Source organism: Tigriopus californicus, chromosome 12 (assembly GCF_007210705.1).
Source record: "Tigriopus californicus strain San Diego chromosome 12, Tcal_SD_v2.1, whole genome shotgun sequence".
Taxonomy (NCBI): Eukaryota; Metazoa; Arthropoda; class Copepoda; order Harpacticoida; family Harpacticidae; genus Tigriopus; species Tigriopus californicus.
The window spans coordinates 17,670,783-17,693,587 of NC_081451.1; the positions used below are offsets into that span (position 1 = coordinate 17,670,783).

General features: G+C 43.4%; 1 protein-coding gene across 3 annotated transcripts in view; it reads right to left on the minus strand.

Annotated features, from left to right (window-relative positions):
• The window catches only part of LOC131891494 (uncharacterized), a 38,987-nt gene extending 26,401 nt beyond the window's left edge, over positions 1-12,586 (minus strand). For all 3 annotated transcript variants that reach the window (XR_009374409.1, XM_059241091.1, XM_059241088.1), the window contains exon 1: positions 12,254-12,586. Coding sequence is in view for 2 of the 3 variants with exons in the window: in XM_059241091.1 (XP_059097074.1) it covers positions 12,254-12,566 (313 nt within the window). In the remaining variant the exon portion in view is untranslated. The remainder of the gene's footprint in view (positions 1-12,253) is intronic.
• Between the last annotated feature and the right edge of the window lie 10,219 nt (positions 12,587-22,805).

A 22,805-nucleotide genomic window follows, 5' to 3' on the forward strand; every position in this document is an offset into this window, starting at 1 on the left:
GAAGGGAATTGGTTGCCGTTATCCGTCCTAAAAGTGAATGCAATTCCCTGGTCCAAGAACAACTCCAAAAGATGCCTCGTTATGGCCTTAGTTTCAAGATCTTTCAAAGTGAAGACAGACAACTAGTTTGATAATCGACCAACAAACACCATGTAATCCTTTCCGGCTGCTTGAAACAGGTCCATCGAAAGACATTCAAATGGTCTGATGAATTCAGATTTCTGCATCAACTCCATAGGCTGACTAGGGCGAATTTCTTGACACAACCAACATTGTTGAATTCGGAGGGCGATCTTGATGTTCATTCCTGACCAAAAGTATCCTACACGGGCAGCAGCTCTGAGCTTTGTTACGCCCTGATCAGATTGATGTAGGGCATCTAGGATCATCCTCTGAGCGGTCAAAGGAACCACAACCCAAGCATTGGCCAAAATGACTCCATAATCTTCATCATACCACAGTCGTATCAGTTACGAGAGGACGCGAGTTCGGTTTCCACAAGTCGACTCCAATCAAATCTGCCCTCAAGTCTGATTTCACTTTAGCCGCTCTCTTGATTAATCCAGTCATAAATGGTGACCCGGGAGCAGTAAATGACACTGACTTCCCTGTGCTCCGTCGCTCTACTCGTCCTTCAGGAAAACCTGATCGTTATCAAGCCAAGTGACATTCTCGCAATGGGTCACGGTCTATCCAAAATCAACGAGGCGGGGCGCGACGTTGTCACGAAGACGAACGCAACCCTCGTTGAGCACCAGACTCGACATGTGTGTGTTAAGGAAGGGTGGTCCCTTTTTAATTATCACGCAGTAGCTCCAACCTACGACACTTCGTACAACGGGGCAAGTGCGATACAATTAGTGGGCGAAATATCCACCATCCTGGTCGCGATCATTGCAGTCATCTTCGTCCTCCGCAAGTGTATCGAAAGGAAGAAACGCGATGGCCGCCCACAAGGCAAACATGGACCTCTCTGATAGAATGAAACACCTCCTAACGATAGAATACCTCCCTGAGGCCCGTCAACCAAGGAAACCGAGAATCCACCGGAGCGACGCTGAAGCAGGGGACATGAATGTGCCATCTTCTCTCCCCAGGGACGCCCGTTTTGTGGTTGACAGTGATATTTGACAATCTGGGATTATTATGTTATGTATTTCTACTCACATGTAAGTATAAACATGGGGGAGATGAAGAGTTATACGACGTGCGCTCGATGGGTTTCGAGAGAGCGGCTAAAGTGAAATCAGACTTGAGAGCAGATTTGATTGGAGTCGACTTGTGGAAACCTAATAAAGAAGTCAGTGTCATTTACTGCTCCCGGGTCACTATTTATGACTGGATTAATCAAGGTCATATTCGCGTCGTCTTCTTCCACAGCATTCTCAACATTCTTGTCGAGTCGTTCATTCAACTCGCCTTCTTTTTCGCACTCTTTTTTGCCCTCTTTTTCGTCCTCTTTTTCGCCAATTGGCTTTAGGAAGATGCGATTGCGTCGAAATATGCTTCCATTTGCGAGTCTTCTAACGTATATGAGCGTTTATTGACGCATATATCGAGGATAGTTGCTGTTCTGTCCCACTTCTTCAATTTTGGGTCTTGCACGCGCACTAGTTGACCAATATCTAAAGTGTTTAAATGAGCTGACACATCAGGGCCTGCCTGAGGCTGTATGATCTTCGATGATTCTCCACGAACAGAGCGATGAAGAAATAAGTCGGAAGGAATTTTACCATCTTGGAGTGGCTGACGTTGCAGTTCAGCTAATGCTCCGTCGAAATTGCTCCCTTCGTCAATGCATTTCTTTAGCAACTGCTTCACTGTTTTCACCCCACTTTCGGCATGGCCATTAGAAGGGAAATAGCGGGAGCTCGTCAGATGTATACGTCCGCGGTCACGGAGGTATTCGCTTAATTCAAAACGAAATTGTGGGCCATTGTCTGACAACACACGTTCCGGTTAACCGAATAAGTTAAAATATTTATCAAATATTTTCGTCACATCACTAGTAGCCGTATGCAAAAGTTTGTCTGCCATAATGTAGCCCGAAAATCCATCAACAATGAGCAGATAATTCTTCCCGCCATATTCAAACAAGTCAGCGCTCAACAACTCCATTGGCCTCGTTAACGGAGCAATCACTTGAAGTTGAGTGTTACTAGGTTGCGATGGTCGATAAGTTTGGCAAACTTCACATTTATCAATCATATTTTTGATGTCGTTGTTAAGACCAGGCCAATAATACGCCACTCTGGCTGCCATCCGGGTTTTCACAATTCCTTGATGGGTTACATGCAACTTAGGTAAAATCATATTCCGCTCAGCTTTTGGTACAAAAACACGATCGTTCATGGCAATTAATTTGCCCTTTGGGGTGTTGAATGTCGATAATTCGTTCCAGACACCACTCAGCAATTTCGACGGACGTCGATCATTGTTAATTGCTTTCGGTCCAATTCCCTTCTCCAATGTCGCAACCATTTCTTGATAATTCTCATCGTCGTTAGCCGATTCCACAATTCTGGCAAGACGAGGATCAGAAATATTTACGCGTTTTGCAAAAGCCTGGGAATTTTCTTCGTCTTCTTCTTGGGCCGAAAAAATTGGGTAACGCGAAAGCGCGTCCGCAGCAAGATGAACTTTGCCCTCAACCCATGACACATGGCAATTATATGAGGATAAACGCTGGCGAAACCGCGACAAGCGAGAATTGTCAATCTCATTCAATGGCTTCCTCATAATGCCCACCAATGGCCGGTGATCCGTTATTATTTCGAAATTATCGGACCCCTGAAGGCAAAATTTGAACTTTTCCACAGCGCGTGTCAAAGCTAACATTTCAAGCTCAATGACGGCATAATTTCGTTGCGCCGGGGTTAACGCAAATGACCCACACTGGATGATACGGATGTTGCCATCTCTCTCCCACTCTAGTAGTGTGATGAAACGGATAGCGACTCCGAATTGACCGGTGACAAAATGATCGAAGCTGGAGTGTTCGAAACGTAAAGGTTAATTTATTTACAATAGTAGACCTTACTATATGATGGAGGCTTATTGAGTCAGAGTTGATGATTGTTAAGATCGGGGATATCTACTGAGTTCTTCCCTTGTTCGGAGCTTTCCTTCTTACCTCTTTTTTTTGTATTCCACGACGGGTGGGGGGGAAATTCCTAACATAGGTTACATGACCTTGGGTTAGTAGGGGCGCCACTTGGTTAAAGGGGTACATTTCTTATACGCCGATTCTATTGCGGTTATATGTTCGGGAACCCTGATTGTAGTTGTCTGATTCTTGGCTTGCACACGGCACTCTTTTCAGGCCTATGAATTTGGGCCTGGCAATTTATAGATTTCCGTCTTGGGACGCACTGGCGCCTTTGTTTGTCGCCATCATTGCTCTGTCTGTCGCCATGGTCATTCGATGATAACTTCATCAAAGGGTGTTTCACTACAGTAGAATGTAACCCAATCCGTGTAACTTTGACGCGTCAGTCAAGATACTTGTTTTCAACCGTGGGTTGAAAGATTTCACTATCGCCTCCGATGTAAAAATGCTTTTCGCAAGTTCAAACTGGTTTTGGATGTCAGCGGTCCACACAAAGGCTGTGCCCTTTTTGAGCAAAACTCTTAACTGGCTTGGTCGCCTGGCTCAAATCAGGTAGGAAGTTGCCAAGTTGGTTAGCTAGGCCTAAGAAAGACTTTAAACTGATCACATCGGTTGGCTTTGGGAAGTCACGAATTGCCATTGTTTTTACTGGATCTGGTTTGATTCCAGTGCTGGACACAATGTACCCAGCAAATTTCACAGGATCACCGATCTGTAACTTTTTAGCAGAAATAGCGACGTTCAACTCTCGGCATTTTTCCAATAATAGTTCAACTCGTTTCTCAACTTCTTCTAAAGTTTCCGCCCAAATAAGAATGTCATCGACGATCTTGGCACGCCATTCCTGGAAGTCGGCTATAATCTTGTCACTTTCACGGTTCCACCAATCCTGAGTGGAGCAACAACCTTGTGGGCCTCTCAAATATTTGTCTTTCCCGCACGGGTGTAAGAAAGTTGTGAGAAGTGAGGCCTCATCAGTAATGGCAATCTGGAAATAACCAGAGACTGCATCTGGGGTTGCAAAAAATTTTGCCTCCGAGCCCATTTGACAAATAGTGTCATTGGCGCTCATGAATGGATGAATCGGCCGTTTAATATACTTGTTCAGAGAAGTATAGTCTGTAACCAGCCGTAATTCACCATTTGGTTTCGGGACGAACATGGCCGGGCTCACCCACTCGGTAGGTAGATCTATCTGCTCAATGATTTTGGCCTCCCTCAATTTGTTCAACAATTGGAAGCCTTTCTTCTGGGAATAGATCGCCAAAGACCGTGCACGCGTTAACTGTAGCGGCGTCTTGGGGCCCTCTTTTAGTTCAATGCTGATGGGTTCCCCTTTCATTGGTTCACTCGGAAGTTCGTCACTCACCATGCCACTGAATTTCGCCACTAAATGGTTTTTCATATCAGTGTACTCTTCTGGTGTTGAATCTACCTTTTTACACTTGGCGAATGGAAAGTCACTAGGTAAAACTTTGAGCATTGTGAGCACTCCATACGAGAGCAAAATCTCACGCGAAATATCTTTCGAAACCAGCAATATCACATTTGCCGAATTTCCACTATGTGCCACAGTGCACGTCAACTTCACCAAGCCTTCACAGTTCATGACATCGTCATTCGCCGCGCGAAATTCCATCTTTTGACTGCGATTAACAAGGAGGTAGTACTCCATCACTAAATCATTAGATATGATCGATATTGAAGCCCCAGAGTCAGCAATCGCATTATGGACAAAACTGGTCTTTTTCTGGCCATGAGATGTCATCTTCACTGGTAACTCAGGTGCCGGGCGCGGTATTAGTCAATCCAAATCCGAAATCTGCTGAGCCTTTCCAGAGGGTGCCTTTTTCTCTTGGCCACCATTATCCAATGGCTTGCTCCACTTGAAATACTCGGCCAGACACGTTGTGGCGCAATGGCCATCTTTGTCACATTTTGTACATCTCGCCGTATTCTTTTGAGAGCAATCGCGTCCCATGTGTCCAGATTGTCCGCACTTGGAACACCGTCCCTTGTTAGTTTCAGGTGTGATCTTGATGTGTGCGGGAATAGGAAGATTCAGAGGGGGGCCAAATGGGGTCCTTTGGTTGGGCGACTTTCCCTGACCTTGGCTCTTCACAGTCATTACCTTGGCTGAAGATTCCCCCATCTTCCGGTTTGTCCTCTTAGTTGCCATATATGTTGTCAACTTCTGTTGCACCTCAACATACGTGGTATCCTTCATTGCCATAAGCTTTTGACGGAGGGACTCATATTTATCATTTATCCCCGATATGAGGCCGAATTTGGCAAAATCGTCGGCCGACATCTTCTTGAAATCTGCCTCCCTCATAATCGCGTTGTAGCTACTCATGTAGGAATCCGGTTCCTCCCCTGGCTGTTGTTTACAAGAAGCCCACTCAAGTCTTCTTGACATGGTCGGGTAGGCCGCCACAAATGCCTCCTCAATCAGGGCCATGATTCCACTCACTGGATCGTTCACATGTTTGGACGGGTCCATCTTATACGTCATGTCTGCCGAAAGGGTGCAATCGAGGCAGCTTTTGACGTATCCATTCTGTTCGAAGATGGAAGTATCCTCGAGATGGTTTGACCGAAAGAAGGACCTCAAGTCGTCCTTCCATGAACGGTATTCTGCCAGTGTATTCGAAATGGAGAGTTCGAATGGCTTCAGGGCAATATTAAATGCCGGCATAATGATTTGCGGTTTTGTGGCTTTCTGGGCTGTCGCTAATTCAAGCTCGGCCTTGTCAGCCTCCCTTTTCGCTGCGAGAGCCGCTTCTGCCACCTTGCGCATCTTGGTGATGTCATCGTGAGCATAGATAGATAGATAGATAGATTTATTTCAGGAACACTTTGATCATGATTAAATAATGTCGGCATTTTATTTTTGAGTTAGCATCTTGATACATCAAAAATTTCATGAGCATGTAATTCCTCAGGTTCTGGGTAAGCAAAAGCTTGTTTTCACCAGGACCTGGGCAAATTAACGAAGACATGACATAGATAGTCAATAATGTTACAGAGGCCAAGCTGCAACACGATAACGTGAGTTGGAAGAATTACAAAATCAAATTGAAAGGCTTGTAGGAAATCATATCGGTTTGAAGTTATAAGAAAAGAAGGGACTAAGAAAAAGATACAGAAAGAAGAACATGAAAAACAGAGCAAAGCAAATAATTTCAGTGTTAATTTGTTATGTTTACTAGAAAATGTGAGACGACTTCAGGAATGGGAGGAAAATTAATAGGTTTAGAATTGTATTTGGTGCATGGAGTGTTTTGATGAGATTGAGCGGCTGATAATCGTAATAAAAAATAAAAATAAAAATCATTTCTTAGGATTTTTGTTGGCATACATAGCAATTTTTGAGTTTGCACGGAGCAATAGAGTACTTCTGTAAGAGATAATCTCTGGTTGTTTGGGTGAATTTAAGTCTGGTTAGATCAATGCCTGGAGGGTTGAAATTATTCCACTCGTTGGGAAAAGCAAAATTCGGTAGTCTTTGTAAAAGTCCCGACTTGGCAACTGGAGTAATTGCTCTCCAACCGCCAAGCCGAGGATTATTTTTCCATTTGAAAATATTAATGCATGGTGGAAGTTCTTGCAAGCACGACTGCCTCATCACTTGAACGATTTTAAGCGTGCGCAAATCTTGCAATTTTAAGAGCTTGGACTCATGAAACAAAGATTCAGTGTGAGAAAACCACCTCGCATTATTTATCCAACGTATAGCTCTTTTCTGGAGTATGGACAAGATCTTCAGTTTCGTACTTTGGCCATAAAATTCAATACCGTATTCCAAAACACTTCGGATAAGTCCATTATAAAGTTGTTTCTTTACAGTTTTGGGCACTGACTTGCGAATTCTGTTCAGACTGAAAAGAATTTTTCGAATTTTGTTTGCTACACTATCAATGTGACAGTGCCAGTTGAGTTTGCTATCGAGTTGCATTCCCAGAAATCGTATGGATTTTTCATTGGAAGTGGTGGAACCCACCTCCTCTAACCTACATCCATTTACATTGATATTGAAGTTAAAATTACAATTTTTGTGCCTGATAATCATGAATTTAGATTTATCTATGTTTAAAGTTAATTTATTTATTTCTAACCATTTGAAAATACGTTCCAGTTGAACATTTGTTTTCTCCTCTAGTTTATCAGGTTGGCTTTCAAAACATTGAAACGTCGTATCATCAGCAAACATAATGCATTTCAAATTGCTATGCTGAGGCATGTCGTTTATATAGATCAGAAATAAGAGAGGTCCAAGGATGCTGCCTTGAGGAACCCCACATTTAACTTTCAGTTTCAAGGACCTAACATTATTTACCTCGACATACTGGTACCTCTCAGAAAGGTAGTTTTTGAACCAAACTATGGACCTACCGCGGAATCCGTAATACTCCGGTTTTTTTATCAATATACCATGATCAACGCAATCAAAAGCTTTTTTGAGGTCCAGAAATATAGTCAGTGCCATTTTGTCGCAGAGATTAGCAGAAATATTTTGTAGAAATTTTTGAACTGCATGCATAGTGTTATGTTGTTTTCTAAAACCAAACTGTTCAGGGTAAAGGAGAACCTCTACTTCTAAAAAGTTAGCCATTTGTTTATGAACAATTTTTTCTAAAACCTTGGAGAAACTTGGCAAAAGACTTATAGGGCGATAGTTACCAGGTAGTGATTTGTCACCTGATTTAAAAAGTGGAATGACTTTTGCAGTTTTCCATTCTGTTGGTATGTATCCGGACACAAAAGAAATGTTCACTAACCTCGCCAACGGCACTATTAAAGCTGGAGCTATATGTTTTAGAATTCGGTTTGACAGACCGTCCATTCCTGAACTGTTTTTCGACTTGAGCTCATTTATCACCGCCTTTATTTCTTTACATTTTACCCATTTGAAATAAAAATTTCTCGACTTTTTGGGTCCTAATCCACCCATGAGCTCTGCGTTATGAGAGGGAAAATTGCCGTTTAAAGTTAAACCTATGTTTGCAAAATAGTTGTTAAATATTGTCCCAACTTCTTTTGGATCAGATGTGATTTGGTTTTCTTTGTTAGATTTGAGACTAAAAGAAACTGTCTGTGATTTTGTCGTGTTACCCATTAGTTCATTCGCACCCTTCCAGAGGGTCTTCAATTTTTTTTGATTCACTTTAAAAAAGTTCTTCCAATGTATCTCTTTGGCTATCCGCACTAGCTTGTAATATAATTTAGCGTAACTATCATAGGTGGTTTTTGACTCTATATTAGGATGTTTCCTGAATTTATTTAACAGTTTATCTTTCTGTTTTCGTGACGTCATCAGTCCCCATGTCATCCAAGCATTTTGTTTTGTGTTCCCTTTATTGCATCGTCTTTTTATTATTGGACAAGCTATATCAAATATCTGAGAAAACGTTGTCTCAAAATTGTTAAATGCCTGCTTGGGGTTTTCCATATCTAACACCCAGTCTTTGGCTTGCAATAAATCTTTTAGTCTTTTTAGATTAGGTTTTCTTGTGTCTCTAATTTCTATTTCCTTGGACAGGGTCTTACTTATTACTGATTTCATGCTTATTGAAGTAAAAGTTGCAAAGTGATCACTAACGTCACATTCAAGTATTCCAGAGGACAATACCTCGGAACAGTTAGTGAAGATATTGTCTATTAAAGTGCGGGAGTGTGCGGTAATCCTTGTAGCATCATTGATCAGGGGTGATAAACTAAAGTGTCCTAAAAGGCCAATGAGGTCTGTAAGAGTCTTAGATGTTTTCAGCAAATCAATGTTCAGATCTCCACAAAGAAAGACTGATTTTCCTCCAGTGTTTGCTAGAATATCATTTAGTTTGTGGAAAGCTCGATTAAAGTCAGCATGTGGTGGTATGTACACAGAGAGGAAGACTCTTTTTCCTAATTCAATTCCTATTACCTCACAATCTTCATCCATTAATTCAAGGTTTTTAGGTTGGCTATATTTGTGGTTTGATTTAATCAAAAATCCCACCCCACCTCCCCGTCTCCCGTCTGTTCGTTCAATTCCTATCGCTCACTTTTGTGGTAAACGAGGTGGTGGCTTGGTCATCAGTAACAACCGCCAAGCAGAAGCAGTACGCATTATCTAACAATGTATAGGCCTTTTCACATTTGGCCCTCACGTCACGTAGCTCGGTTACTCCCTCATTGACTATCTCAGCCTTGAGGTCATTGGCCGATTGCATGGCTGTCTTCAACTTATTGTTGAAGGAGGTTTTCAAACCTCGGCACTTGAGTTTGGCGGCCTCAAATTGTTTGACGTCGCCCACAATTGCAGTGTTTATGTCACTCAAATCCATGATGGCTGACACGTAACACTTGCTTGTATATTGAACAATTTTACTTTCGTTTTACACTTGGTTCAAATCGATTGCGCCATCGTAAGTTACGAGAGGACGCGAGTTGAAGAACGAAATAATAGAAATGAGTTTTTACTTCTTTATTCTGTTTCCACAAGTCGACTCCAATCAAACCTGCTCTCAAGTCTGATTTCACGTTAGCCACTCTCTCGAAACCGATTGAGCGCACGTCATATAACTCTACACACAGCTTATCCCAATTATTCTTGTAAGCCAAAGCCGGATGTGGTAAAGGGTGTGCTCACAGATCCTTACCTTGTAACAAGGCTCAAACCACTTCCTCATAGAGTGGATCCTGTATGGCAGTCTTTGATGTAAAGTCAATGTTTGGGTCCAATTCCCTTGTGAATGGTAGACCTGTACGTGATCCATTCATTCAGTATGTTGCCTCTTTAGTAGGCTGAGGTGGAATATTCAGCTTGAGAACGCCTTCAATGACGCCCACCTAAAGATCACCTCAGACACCACCAAATACGCCATGCTATGGGGCTGCCTCAAGTAGAGGACCATCAGCACTTACTGGGTTGTCATCTCCGTCGATATTGCCTCCATGCCCAATGGGCACAGTACCCTTAAGAACGCCGTCCTCAAGGCCTTCACGGACCACAACGCAAAACCATAACTAACTTTCTGCAGTGGAAAATACGGGCCATTGCACAACAACCATCTGCCCTCCCTGGAAACTGACCCTGTCAGGTTCAGGAAAGCACATATCATCCATCGTTTCATCCCTCACAACGTGCACGTCATCCTTGCCCCTAGCGCCAGTTTTGGAAACATGTCATTCACTCATATTTGCAAGAAGGCCAGCCATGTCTCCCAGCGGCTTTCCTCTGGATCTGTTGGGTTGTGCATGGCTGCAATGGTAGCGCCTCCACAGGACTTTGAGCACAGTGACACAAATGACCCGGACCTGGCTGTCAACTGCGCACGCCGGTTCGAGGTCGTGGTGCCAAAGGATAATTCAATTGCGTGCGCCAGGGACGACGAATTCTGCCGGAATCACACCAGGTACGGCGCCAACACGAAGTCTCCTTAGGTCATTGCGCCTTGGATGCCAAGTATGGGATAGGTGTAACCCAACAATAGTACAAGAAGAAGGGAATGTCTAGATTGCTCCCTCACGCCTCCTCTCCTCACCCTTCCTCACCCTCAGCTCCCGTCTCTAACCAGAGTTGACTTTCCGTCCTCCAACCTGGAGGTCAAGGCCTGCAAGCCTGAAAGGGGCGATGTCGTTGTGGCGCTTGACTTGTACGCAGAAAAATCCTGTAAGACACGTCCCTCACGCCCTGTGGCGCCCTTGGTCTCCTTTACAGATATAGAAGAGGCAGTCAGTGCGAGCAGTTCTCGCGGGAGGCGAACCATAAGCGTCATTTGTGACAACAAAGGGCGCTCATTCCTCATTGTTGCTACTTCCGCTTATGCCACGGGCGCGGAAGTGGCTCAACGTGGCCCCAACGGTCAGTAGCGCTCTTTGGCCTTTTTCTCCAAGCCCCTAACCGCTACTCAGAAGAAGTATTTGATTTCCTACCACGAGGAATTCTGGCGACTTTGTTGAGGGCTCCCTCTTCACCTAAAGACGGTGAGCTAGGGGTCTGGAGGTTCATTAAGAGTTTCTTGTGCCATCCTCAAGCGAAAATTGCCAGCATTTGAGGCAAGGTTGAGAGCCGAGCCTTTGCCATGGACAGAATACCGTCATTGATGGTGGCCCAAATGGCTCTTTGGACCCCCAATGTGCTTCACTAAATGCTCAATCAGTTGGGTAAGTGCTAAAATGGACTCGAAACCGGTTTTAGGTGGTAGAAATGGCTTGATGGACCTTACGAAATTTGACAAGTTTGAAATCTACTATCTTTTCAAATATTTTCGCAATATTCGAAGTGAGAGGGATCGGCCGTCACTAAATTTCATAGTCCTCTTGCATTTGAGAGTAAATCTTGGATCGAAAAACGTATGTGTGCAGTAAAGTACGATTTTTTCCTGAGCAAACACTCTCCACTCCGCTTTTAACAATATGGCTCTGATCACAAAATACGTTCGACATACGTATGTTTTGCATTATTGATGGCATCATTATCGACCTCAAAAGACCCAAAAGGGTCTTCAAGCTTGGATAAGAGAAAATGTAACAAAAACAAAGTGATGGTTATAAATTATTAATAATTAAACCAATTTGTCATTGTAACTTGGCAAAGTGCGTGGTCAGACCTATAAGACTTAACGAGAAATTGTTTACCTCAAAATCAGGACCCAATCCTAGCATATCCAATAGAAAATATTTTACTGACTTAAGGCCATTAACTCCATATTTGAAGCAAATATTTATTCAAAAATGCACCTTCAAAAGTTTACAGCAGCATATTCAATGCAAAATATTTTATTGACTTAATGCCATTAAGCTCATATTTGTAGGAAATATTTAAAAATATACACCTCGAAAATCGTACGTGCATTACACGCGCTCTTAAACACCACAGAAAAAGATCATAGCTTTAAACCCATTTGCCTTGAACGGAAGGAGTTTCAAAAGTGAAGAAAAATTAGTCTTTTTTTGTTTTGACCTGCTGGGGATTCTATTCTCAGTAGCAATAAGGCAATCGGCAAAAAATCGCTTATTTGGTTTTGGCTAAAGGAATGCCGCTTTTACACGAAAACTAGTTGTTCCAAAGCGAATTACTGTGATAATCAGATCTTCAATGCCGCGATCAATAAATAACCACACAAATTGTGTATATGGAGACGTTGAGGTCATACTTACCAATATTCAAGTAACCATCAATTGAAAATCCTTGTTCAGCTAAAATGGTTTCAGAATTGGTCAGATCCCCTATGTAACATTGATTAAAATCAAGGAAAAATATATCACAGCCTTTGGCTTGACAAAAGGCTCCACATTCCAGGAGAGCCTTGGATTTCGTGGGAACCACAAACTTCACAAATTTGTGCCAACGATCCGCAGGAAATGTATACACTTCCCATTGTCCAATTCGCACATTGCAATTTGAGCACGAAGGCAAAAAATAAAACACGGCGTATAATAAGATCGAAATAACGTCAAGTTTGGACCACATCGTGCTAGCATATGAAAAGAAACAGTAGCTTGATAAATACCTAATAACTTTCGTTCAGCTAATACCGCGTGCTAGGGTTTGATTGGAGCACAGACTTACACAAAGAGACCGTTTGGGATTAATGATCATAGTCCAATAAAAGTAACTTGAGCACTTTCCTTATTGGGAATTGGTTATCTGTGAATTTATTTGTCAGGCGAAGGTTCGAGGTCCTTATTACGTAGCAAATAGTCTTTTCAACGGCAGGACTAAAGTTACCCTACCGTCCTCTATGCTTAAGTGTCATTCCTCAAGCACTCGTGCTTATGTTATCCATGGATATCTTTAACAGAAGGATTGGACTTGGCAATGGCCAAAGCTAGGCCACAGTCGCATGGGATACTACCATACGTTATGAAAAAGCGATTTAGAAGCGGAAAATAAAATCTTGTTTTTACGAAAAAATGTTGAGTTATGGTGCTTTAAATGTAAATATCGAAAGTTTCTGGTTTATGTAGTAAAAGTCTAAAGTTTTAAGAATGGGTGATTATGATAATAATGAAAGAGGTGCAGTTTGGTCTCAAACACCAGAACCTTAAAGCCTGTTTCTATTTATGAATCGGTCAAAGAGCTTCGACAAAAAAGAAAACTCGGCTTAGCTACGCTGATGTCCACTCATCTAGTGAAAGCTCTCTCTGTGTTATCAAAGCAAGTTGGCTCAAATCTTAAAGCATGCAATTTAATGAGTGGATGCTACGAAAATAGTAAAAAATGAATATTCATTGGGAAATATTTTGCACTTTTAAGGCATATTAAGAAAATTCCGGCGTTTTTGTCTATTTCTTTCACAAATTAACGATTTTGACTTATTTGTCAAATTATTTAAGCAATTCACATTGATGTTGAAGTTTGACGATTGTTCTACATTTGCTGCATTTTGATACTTGAAAAAAGTCAAACAATTGGCTACTCTTTTGCAGTGGGAAATTCATCCCTGAGTGGAATACTGGATATTTTGGATACCGGCTAATCTTGACTCCTTGCACAATACGGCAATAATTTGCTAGCCAGCTACGCTTATCCCAATCTTTTCGTAAGACATTTGCTTGTGACAAAAAAGCAAAACGCCACTTCCCTTGTAAAGCTTCAGTTATTTCATGTCTATATTCATCTAGATAATGCCATAGTGATGCAATTACACATGTCTTTGTTTTGAGGACTTCCTTATCGCTACTGGGATTGGAATCCCAACAGGTCAACACGAGAAATTTATTCATTTTACTTAACTTTTATTCATATACATTATTTGATAGACCAACGAATTAGAGGTGGCTGATCTGGCCAACCCTTAAATTTCAGTTTGACCGGGAATTTAAGTCAAAACTTGTCCAAGTCCGACTTAAATCCTGCTACTGGATCAATGCCTACATACGCCTACGAATATTTGCGGGCAGCAAATTGAACAATGAAGGAGCCCGAGAAAGAAGAGAAGTGGACTTCGTTGTTCTTACTACCCTGGATTCTCGAGGGCTTGAAGGGGCTCTCAAAGCGCACTTTAAGCCTCTGCGGTCACTGGAATTGACCCTAAATCCTGGGTTGGGACAAGGCTCATGGATGCTTTTGAAAACGTACAGTATCAGATACCTTTCGTACCTTTTCAGAACACTCTACAGTCCCAACATTTTCAGTCCCTCCCAATACGAGAGCTCTCTCATTCCTGTGATGTTCCTAGTTAAACGTCTTTGGACTTGCTCGACCTTTTGCAAACCTGCTGAACTCATTGGAGCCCAAATGGGCGAGCCATATTCAAGATGCGTCCGGACAAAATGGGCTTGTACATAGCAAGCATCGAGATCTCTAGACTTAATCGTGCGATATATCCAACCACATGTTTGAAAAGCTTTACCAACTTTCAACTGTAAATGCCCATCGAACTCTCCATTATTTTGGAGGACTGCACCTTAATCCTTCATAGATGAGACCTGCTCAATATTTTTTTCTCCATTATCTATAAGCAAAGTGCTTGATAACGTCGATCCAAATGACAATTTTAGTATCTGTTCAATGCCAAGTTTCTCTTAGCAACCCAAGAGTAGATTTGGTCTAATACCTCTACCACACGGCTGGAATCCTGACCATTCCTACAATGTTCTGATTTTGTATCTTAAGAATAGGAAGACATACTGACATTACTACTTCTAAGTTTCTGAGGTGTAACAATGAAAATAATGAAAAGGAGGGGACCTGAAATGGACCTAGAATGGGAAAGCCCGACTTGGCATCGTGCATGTCACTACGGAACTCCTCAACCTTACCCAGGGCTTGAGTAACACCACCGGTATCGCAGTACCTTTCTGAAAAGTAACGGTAACGAAACGGGATTTTAGGCCTCCTGTTACTTTTACCTGAGTTTAAGTTATTCTTGTTGTGACAACTTACCTTTAAATTTCTATCACACATTGTAACGGCTAAAATTATATACAATATATCTTTACATATCTCCTTATTTCAATCGAAGATGTTGGACAATTCCACATAAAAGTGCAGGTAAAGGAGACAGTAGTGTTCCAAAGAGTCAAGTCCATGCAATGTCTATTTTTCCACGTTAAACATTTCCTCTAGCTCCAGCGATACGTTTATTATGCTAATTGCATCAAAAGCTCCATGAACAAGTCAAGCGTCGAAAAGATGGAGAAACCCAAGAAGAGACCTAAAATTCCACCCACGTCAGCCACGAAGGCAAAACCATCATAGGTGGGATACTCTTTCATAAGGGCCACATTAGTGTCCCCAAAATACAACTCGAAGGCGGCTCTTGTTCCATTGGGATAGATCCAATTCCTTGGAATGGATAGTTTGGAGTTGTACGGAACCTCTAAGCGATATTGGGATAGCTCACAAGGTCGATAGCATTGGGTCTGATTCTCAATAATCTTGTCCAATTCCCAGAATCGCAATGACTCCTCGGCCTCTCTTGCCATGATCTGATGGGCGTTGCAGTTTGGCCAACTATAAGATTCAAAACAAGTACTTATCATTATGTTCGACTAATTGATATAATATTGCAACATTTGTTGTTGTTTTGTCACTCCTACCACCTCAAGATGAAAACTTGTTCAATTTACTTAACTTCACATTTATGACATACCAGGGACAGCTGGGCCAAGGACACTAAAGAACTCTTAAGAGTCCCTGGCTGGGCTAACGCGGACGGAATACTCTTTTTCAAATCTTTTCCGCCAAAACACCGAGAGGCTGACTTTTGACTCGAACAAGAAACTCCTCATTTTTTTTCTTTCAGTGAAGGGACATCAAAGTGCGAATTAAGTTATTCCTTTGAAATTGTGCCAATCATAATAAACACATGTGAGTATAAAATTGCTTTTGCCTATCTTGTTGCCCTAACAACGCCTTTTTACTGGAAATAGAAAACTTCAATAAGGACATCGGTCATAACTTAGAATTGAGAAGAAAAAAAATAACCCTTTTTGTGTTTGCTAAATGTTAACTTCATTGTCATCATCTAATATCTTCATATTTGTAATGTTATGATAAACGGTTGCAATAATGTACTTGTAGTTGACTAAAGGGTTGACAATCATTTTCTAAGATATGAATGAATGTTCTCACAATTCAGTTTTAAAGTTAAAGCTTGTTTAAGATCTAAATCAACATGTACAAATGGTAAATCTATATCATTTGATAGTAACACAGTTTTCATTGTTGTACATGATTGTCACAGAAAAAATTGAATGACAGCTAAATGTAATCCTGCCAGTAAGAGTAAATAATATGCTTTTCTCCAGAAAAATGTTCATTTTTGTAACAAAAAGGTGGAACAATCCCTTTATTAGGCATTGAATTGCCGTATCAGATAGTCATTTTAAATATTACTGAAGGTTAACTTGTAGAATGGAACGTTTAAAGCCAGTTAGATGTATGGTAGTTAAGAGCTTCAAGCACCCAGAGTTGAGGAGAAGTCGGCCTTCCTCTGTTATGCAGAAAAGGGAGATTGCCGTCCAGGGGTAGCCGTCCCAGGACATACGTAAATCTCTGATTCACCAACGAATTAGATTGAGCGTATTCGGCTAGCCGTGGAATATTGGATCGATTAGGAATTCTATTCAAAAAGCTTGTCCAAGTGTGACTTAAAATCATCTACAATATTTTAATGGAAGTATGGTTGGAGACGTCCACACGTGGTTTGATCTAGTATTCAACCGTTTATTTGTCTTCATTCAGGGTGATACCCTACGTTACTCCCCCCAGTTCCGGCAAGGAACTATATACAAAAAAAACAAAAAAAAGTTTAATGGATTCGGTGGTGGGTGATTTGCCTTTTGCCTACGTGTACTTGGACGACATCCTCGTGGTGGCCATTGCATCGGCCCATGAACATAAGGAACACCTCCGTACACTTTTCCAACGATTGTCAGCCAATGGTCTAGTGCTGAACCGCAAGAAGTGTCTTTTTGGCCAATCTCAGTTACCCTTTTTGGGCCATGCTATTAGTGCCCAAGGAATTATGCCCTTAGCCGACAAAGTTGAAGCTATTGATACTTTCCTCGTCCCGCGTTCGCTTTCGGAGCTTCGTGAATTCATCGGTATGATTACGTTTTATCATCGTTTTCTACCCGGTTTATCGCACGTCATTGCCCCGCTTCACGATGTTTTGAAGGGCAATCCAAAACTTCTGGTTTGGTCCGCCGTTTTGGACAAGTCTTTCACCGCCTGCAAGGCAAAGTTGGCACAGGTCACTCTGCTCAATTTCCCCGTATCTTTGGCCCCTTTGGGTTTGACAACTTGACAATGCTGCCTCGGAAAGGGTGGTGGGGGCTGTGATGGAACAATGGGTCGAGGGTCGCTGGCAGCCTTTGGCATTCTTTTCCCGAAAGCTAAGAGAACCCGAAAGAGAATACTTGACCTACGATCTAGAACTGCTCGAAATCTATTTAGCAATTCGACATTTCCGTCATTTTGTTGAGGGACAGAATCTGAACGGATCATTGGCCACTCACGTTTGCGTTTTCGAAAACGCTGGATCCATGGAGCAAACGTCAACAACGTCAGCTCATGTTGATATCAGAATTCAGAAAAAACATTGAGCACATTTCGGGGAAATCAAATGTGGTGGCTGACGCACTGTCGCACATCAGTACCTTATTACCTGCACCCGCGATTTCGCCGCAATTGACCCTAGAAGCTCAACTGAAAGACCCAGAACTCCCAGCTGTCTGTACGGCTTTGACTGGCTTAGTCTGGGCTGAGATCGAACTTATCCCTGGAACTCGCCTCTTATGTGACGTCTCGTCCGGGAAACCTCACCCGTGGATCCCCACTGCTCTTTGGAGAGATATTTTTGAGGTGATCCACTCAATTTCTCATCCGGGTATTTGTGCCAGTAAAGGTTTGATATCCAAATTCTACGTGCGGCATGGTTTATATCAAGATGTTACTCGGTGGACACGAGATTTGGCCTGTCAAAAGGCCAAAGTCTCCTGACACACTCGATCGCCTGTGGGACACCCGGATTTTCCATCGGCCCGCTTCAAAAATATTCACGTTGATTTGGTGGGACCGCTGGATGTATCAAATCACGCCCGATACCTGCTAACCATCATCAATTGCTACTCTCGGTGGCCAGAGGTTTTTCCTTTGGAAAACAGCTCGGCCAAGTCGTGTGCTAGAACGCTCTTGTCCGGCTTGGTGTCACGTTATGGACTCCCAGATACTATTATATCAGATTGCGGTGCCCAATTCACCTCAGCTCTTTGGGACAACCTCTCCAAATCCCTTTTTTCCATCCACCACACTACGGCTTACCATCCCCAATCCAATGGGTTGGTCGAAAGACTTCACGGCCAATTCAAAGATGCCTTATGCGCTCATACGGCAGGCGTCAATTGGTTTCACCATCTTCCATGGATTCTCTTGGGGATTCGCACATCGCCCAAAGACGACTCCAGATATTCCCCTGCTCAGATGCTTTATGGGTCAAGTTTGAGAATCCCTGGAATAGTGTGCTCCTCCCCTCCCGAAAATAAGAACTCAAAGACTCTTTTCGGACTTTTGTTCCACCGCCCACAGTGTTCCATGGCAGTCGCGGTAGCTATAGGTCATCCACTTTACAGTGCTGTTCACAGGTTTGGATTCGGGTTGACAGACTTCGCCCGGCCTTGAGCTATCCTTACGAAGGACCTTACACAGTGTTACAACGAGGTTTGAAGACTTCTGTTGTCGATGTCAAGGGAGTCCAGAAGACAGTCAGCGTTGATAGATTAAAACCATGTATCTCTGAACACACTCCTCAAGACACATTGCAACGCACCTGCTCGGGTTGGTCAACTAAACCTGTTCAGCCCTCTCAGGCCTAGCAATCTATTAATTGATTCTGCAGGGGGGCTGTTGTGGCGCTTGAACATTGCTCCTTGTGGTGGATTACTCTCGCTCATACTTGATTTACTTTATTTTCAGTTCCCCACATGAAATACATTCTTCTTTAAACAAAGCTATAGTCAATACGCTACCAGAGGCAGACGGCCATAGCTGACCATAAATTGGAGGTGAACTGGGTGCCACAATCATGAACAATTGCCGATGGCAGACCAAAACGGGCAATCCAATTTTCAAAGAGAGCCTTAGCACAAGTTGGAGCACTAGCATCTGGGAGAGGGATGGCCCCTGGCCAACGTGCAAATCGATCGATCACTGTAAAAATATAGACCATTCCATTTGCCAGGCTAAGCAGGCCGACCAAGTTCACATGGATATCGGCAAACCTGGCAGTAGATGCGGGAAAAGCTTGTAGTTGGCGTTTGTTATGCCGCTGAACCTTGGAGGCCTGGCAATCCTGACAGTTGGCAACCATCAAAGCAATATCTACTCCTAGACTGGGCCAAGAATAATTGGTTGCAACCAGGGCTTTTGATGCCTTGATGCTGGCATGGGCAAGCCCATGGAATGTGTCGAGCACCTGACGGCAAAGTGGTTCTGGGACTAAGGGCCGGCAGTCACCAAAGTAGCGTCGCTCAGTGTCAGATAGGCTCTTACTAAAAAATGCAATTGGTCTCCAATGTCCATTGGGCTGGACTTGTTCGAGAGCTGCGCCAACAGCCACATCAGACGCATCTGTGATGAGGCGGGTGTCATATGTTGGATCAGGGATAGCAAGGTGAGTGGCATTGCTAATAGCATCTTTGAGCTTCTCAAATGCATCATGCTTGATTTCTGTCCACTGTTGGAGGGAAGTGACCAATCCTGGAGGATATTTGGTGCCACCGCCGGGATCTTTCTTGAGGAGGTTATAAAGTGGGTGGGAGATGGCAGCAAAATGTGGGACAAAGCAAATCCTGAAGGCGCCCAACAGTGCTCGGTTGAGGGACATTTTGGACAGCCAACATATTGTCTGGCTTGGGTTGGATACCAGTCGAGGAAATGACATGGCCCAGGCATTCCACGCTACCCTGGGCAAACGAACACTTGGATGCGTTGAGGGTGAGGCCCGCATCAGTCAGGCAACACAAAACAGCACGTATTGTTGAGATGTGAGTGAATTCAAAAAGTCGCCATGGCGTCGTGATGGCAGCGAGCTGAATTGAGTCTGGGTCCATAGGCACTTGGTGAAAAGCTTTGACTGAGTCAAGCCTACTAAAAACAGTGGAAGAGCCAATACTGTCCAGCAAGTCATCCAGACGGGGCAGGGGATAGCTATCTTTGATTGTGTAGTAATTTAGTTGACGATAATCACCACAGGCCTGAATGTACCATCCTTCTTCGTGACCACATGCAGGGCAAAGGCCACAAGGCTGTCCGATGGCCATGCCACTCCAGATTCCAGCAACTCGTCCAAGGCAGACCTGGCAGCCACCACCTTAGGACCGAAAAGTCGGCGGGGCTTGGCGTAGATCTTGTCACAAGCAGTATCATCTTTGCCGGACAGAAGTTGGGGGAAATCCGTTAAAAAGGTCCTAAAAAGGGGAGGCAGGGGTTGGGATTGGGTGCCATGGGTAACGGACTGGATGGAAATTGCGGCTGGGTTGGCCCCAGCAACAAAGAGTCCTGTGTCAGGGTGAACTAGTTGCTGGTTTTAGCAATGAATCAAAAGCCGAGATAGATCAAGGAAATCAAATCCCAAAATGTGCTCGTCAACGTCATCCACAAAGATCATATGGGTGAAAACACCCAACTGTCCAAGGTCCACCTTCGCTTTTTTCATGCCATATATTGTCCATGGTGAGCCATTCGCAGTCTTGAAGAGGCGCGTATTTGGGGCTAGGCTGCCATTGATATCTGTGTGGGAGGCAGGTAGGGAACAACTGCGTTGCCTCTGAGTCAGCAAGCCAAACTACCTTGGTTGTGTGATCTTAGACCCTGATGACTGCTTTAGCAGCCTCGGGCAGACAGCATGCAGGGGATACGGGCAATAAGGGCTCTGAGGTGGAGGTGCAATTCTGAACTGAAGTAAGGACGGGGGCAAGTGCTATGCGGTCGATGCCAACAGGGATCTCCAGAGTTGCCTATGTGCACTTGGGAAGGCATCTCTCTGCCTCCTTGCAACATTTGGCGTGGTAATGGCATACAAGTTTGTTGTTTTTGAAGGTGTAACGCCCACCTTCAGAGGAATAATGTGTGTTATCAGGAGGTAATTTGGTAGCCTTGTCAGGTTGGACGTGTCAACGATGGCGCCAGTACCCTTTGCCAGAATTTTGAACTCGGCTGTAACGAGACTTGTAATGGTGGCGCAAGGCGTTGATGGAGGAACCCAGGTCGGTGTCCGAATCAGATGAATGATCAATGGCAATGGAGCCAAGGAATTGTCCTGGTTCTTTGCTTTGATCTAGATACCGGGCCGCACATTGGACGATCTCGTCAAGGCTAAACAACGGTTCCTTTTGAAGTGCTTGGGATTTTAGAGGGCCTGAGAACTTTTGTATAAACTGACCATTGAAAGCAAGCAATTTAGTAGCCCCGTCAGGACCGCACGGCCAAAGGGCCAAAAGATCCTCCAAACGGTATCGGGGGCGCGATCACCAATGCGTTAAGTCTGGAATTCGTGCATTTTCTCGTAGAAACTGCGCTCTGATTTTTTCACGACTGCGGCCTTGAATTCTTGTTACGGCGCGCAGGTGGGGTCAGAGGCAAGAGCGTTGCATTTCTTGATGGAACGGAGATAGCGTGTGAGGTCTGTGTCATCAAGGGCACCAATCATGTGAAAATACTTAATGGATTCCTTGGTGACGTGTGCCAAATGAAATTGGACATCAGCGCCAACAAACCATTTCTCAGGCTTGGTGTGGGTCAGTTTGGATACCTTAACGGACACTGCGGCTACCGGGCAGGAGGAGGACTGGCCGCTTGCATGGCGGCGGTGAGAGCCATGCCGAGAGGTGGCGTGAGATCAATCAGGTCAGTGGGCGTGTCAAGAAATACAGAGCCAGTAGCCATAACGACGAAAAGACAACGAAAAGGGCAAGTCGACCTAAGACGCGTGGGCGTGTCGACCGAGGACGCGTGAGCATGTCGACAACTTTAAGGCCGCGTAGTATAGGGGGTCACCACTTTAGGGGAAGTAAGGTTGGATACGTCCACTCGTGGTTCGATCTAGTATTCAACCGTTTATTCGTCTTCATTCAGGGTGATACCCTACAGTATCAACACCAAGATACTCTCTGTGAATATTTGAGAGCGGCAAAGTGAACGTTGAATGAGCCCGACAAAGAAAAGAAGTGGAGTTTATTTTTCAAACTAGCCTGGATTCTTGAGGACTTGAAGGGGGTCACAAAACTCACTTCAAGCCTTTACGGTAGCAACAATTCATGCTAAAACCTGAGTTGGGTTAAGGGAAAGAAATAGCTGATTTTTTTGGACCCACAGCAACGCTCTTTGTAAAGTAATGAGTGAAAATTTGCGATTCCTTCTACGACGGTAATGTTATTTTGTGAGCAATCAATGCTAGAAAAATGCAAATTGTCACTCAAATGTATTAGAATGATGCAACTTTATCCGGAAAAAATGGCTTCAGGTTATTCAATACGGTTTCCAATTAAAATTAGTTAGCATTGACATTATTTGATGTGATCGGACTTGTACGGGGGCCTTTGATTTTTTACTTTTTGCTGGACTTGCAAAGTCTTTTACTAAAGTCATGTCTTGAAAACTAGCCTGTGTTTTAGCATGTAAGCAAAAGACTCGTTTGCCTAATTTTTCTAGACGAGTTTAGACTCGAGTCCTTTAAAAGATTCTCCCAAATCGAGTGAAAGA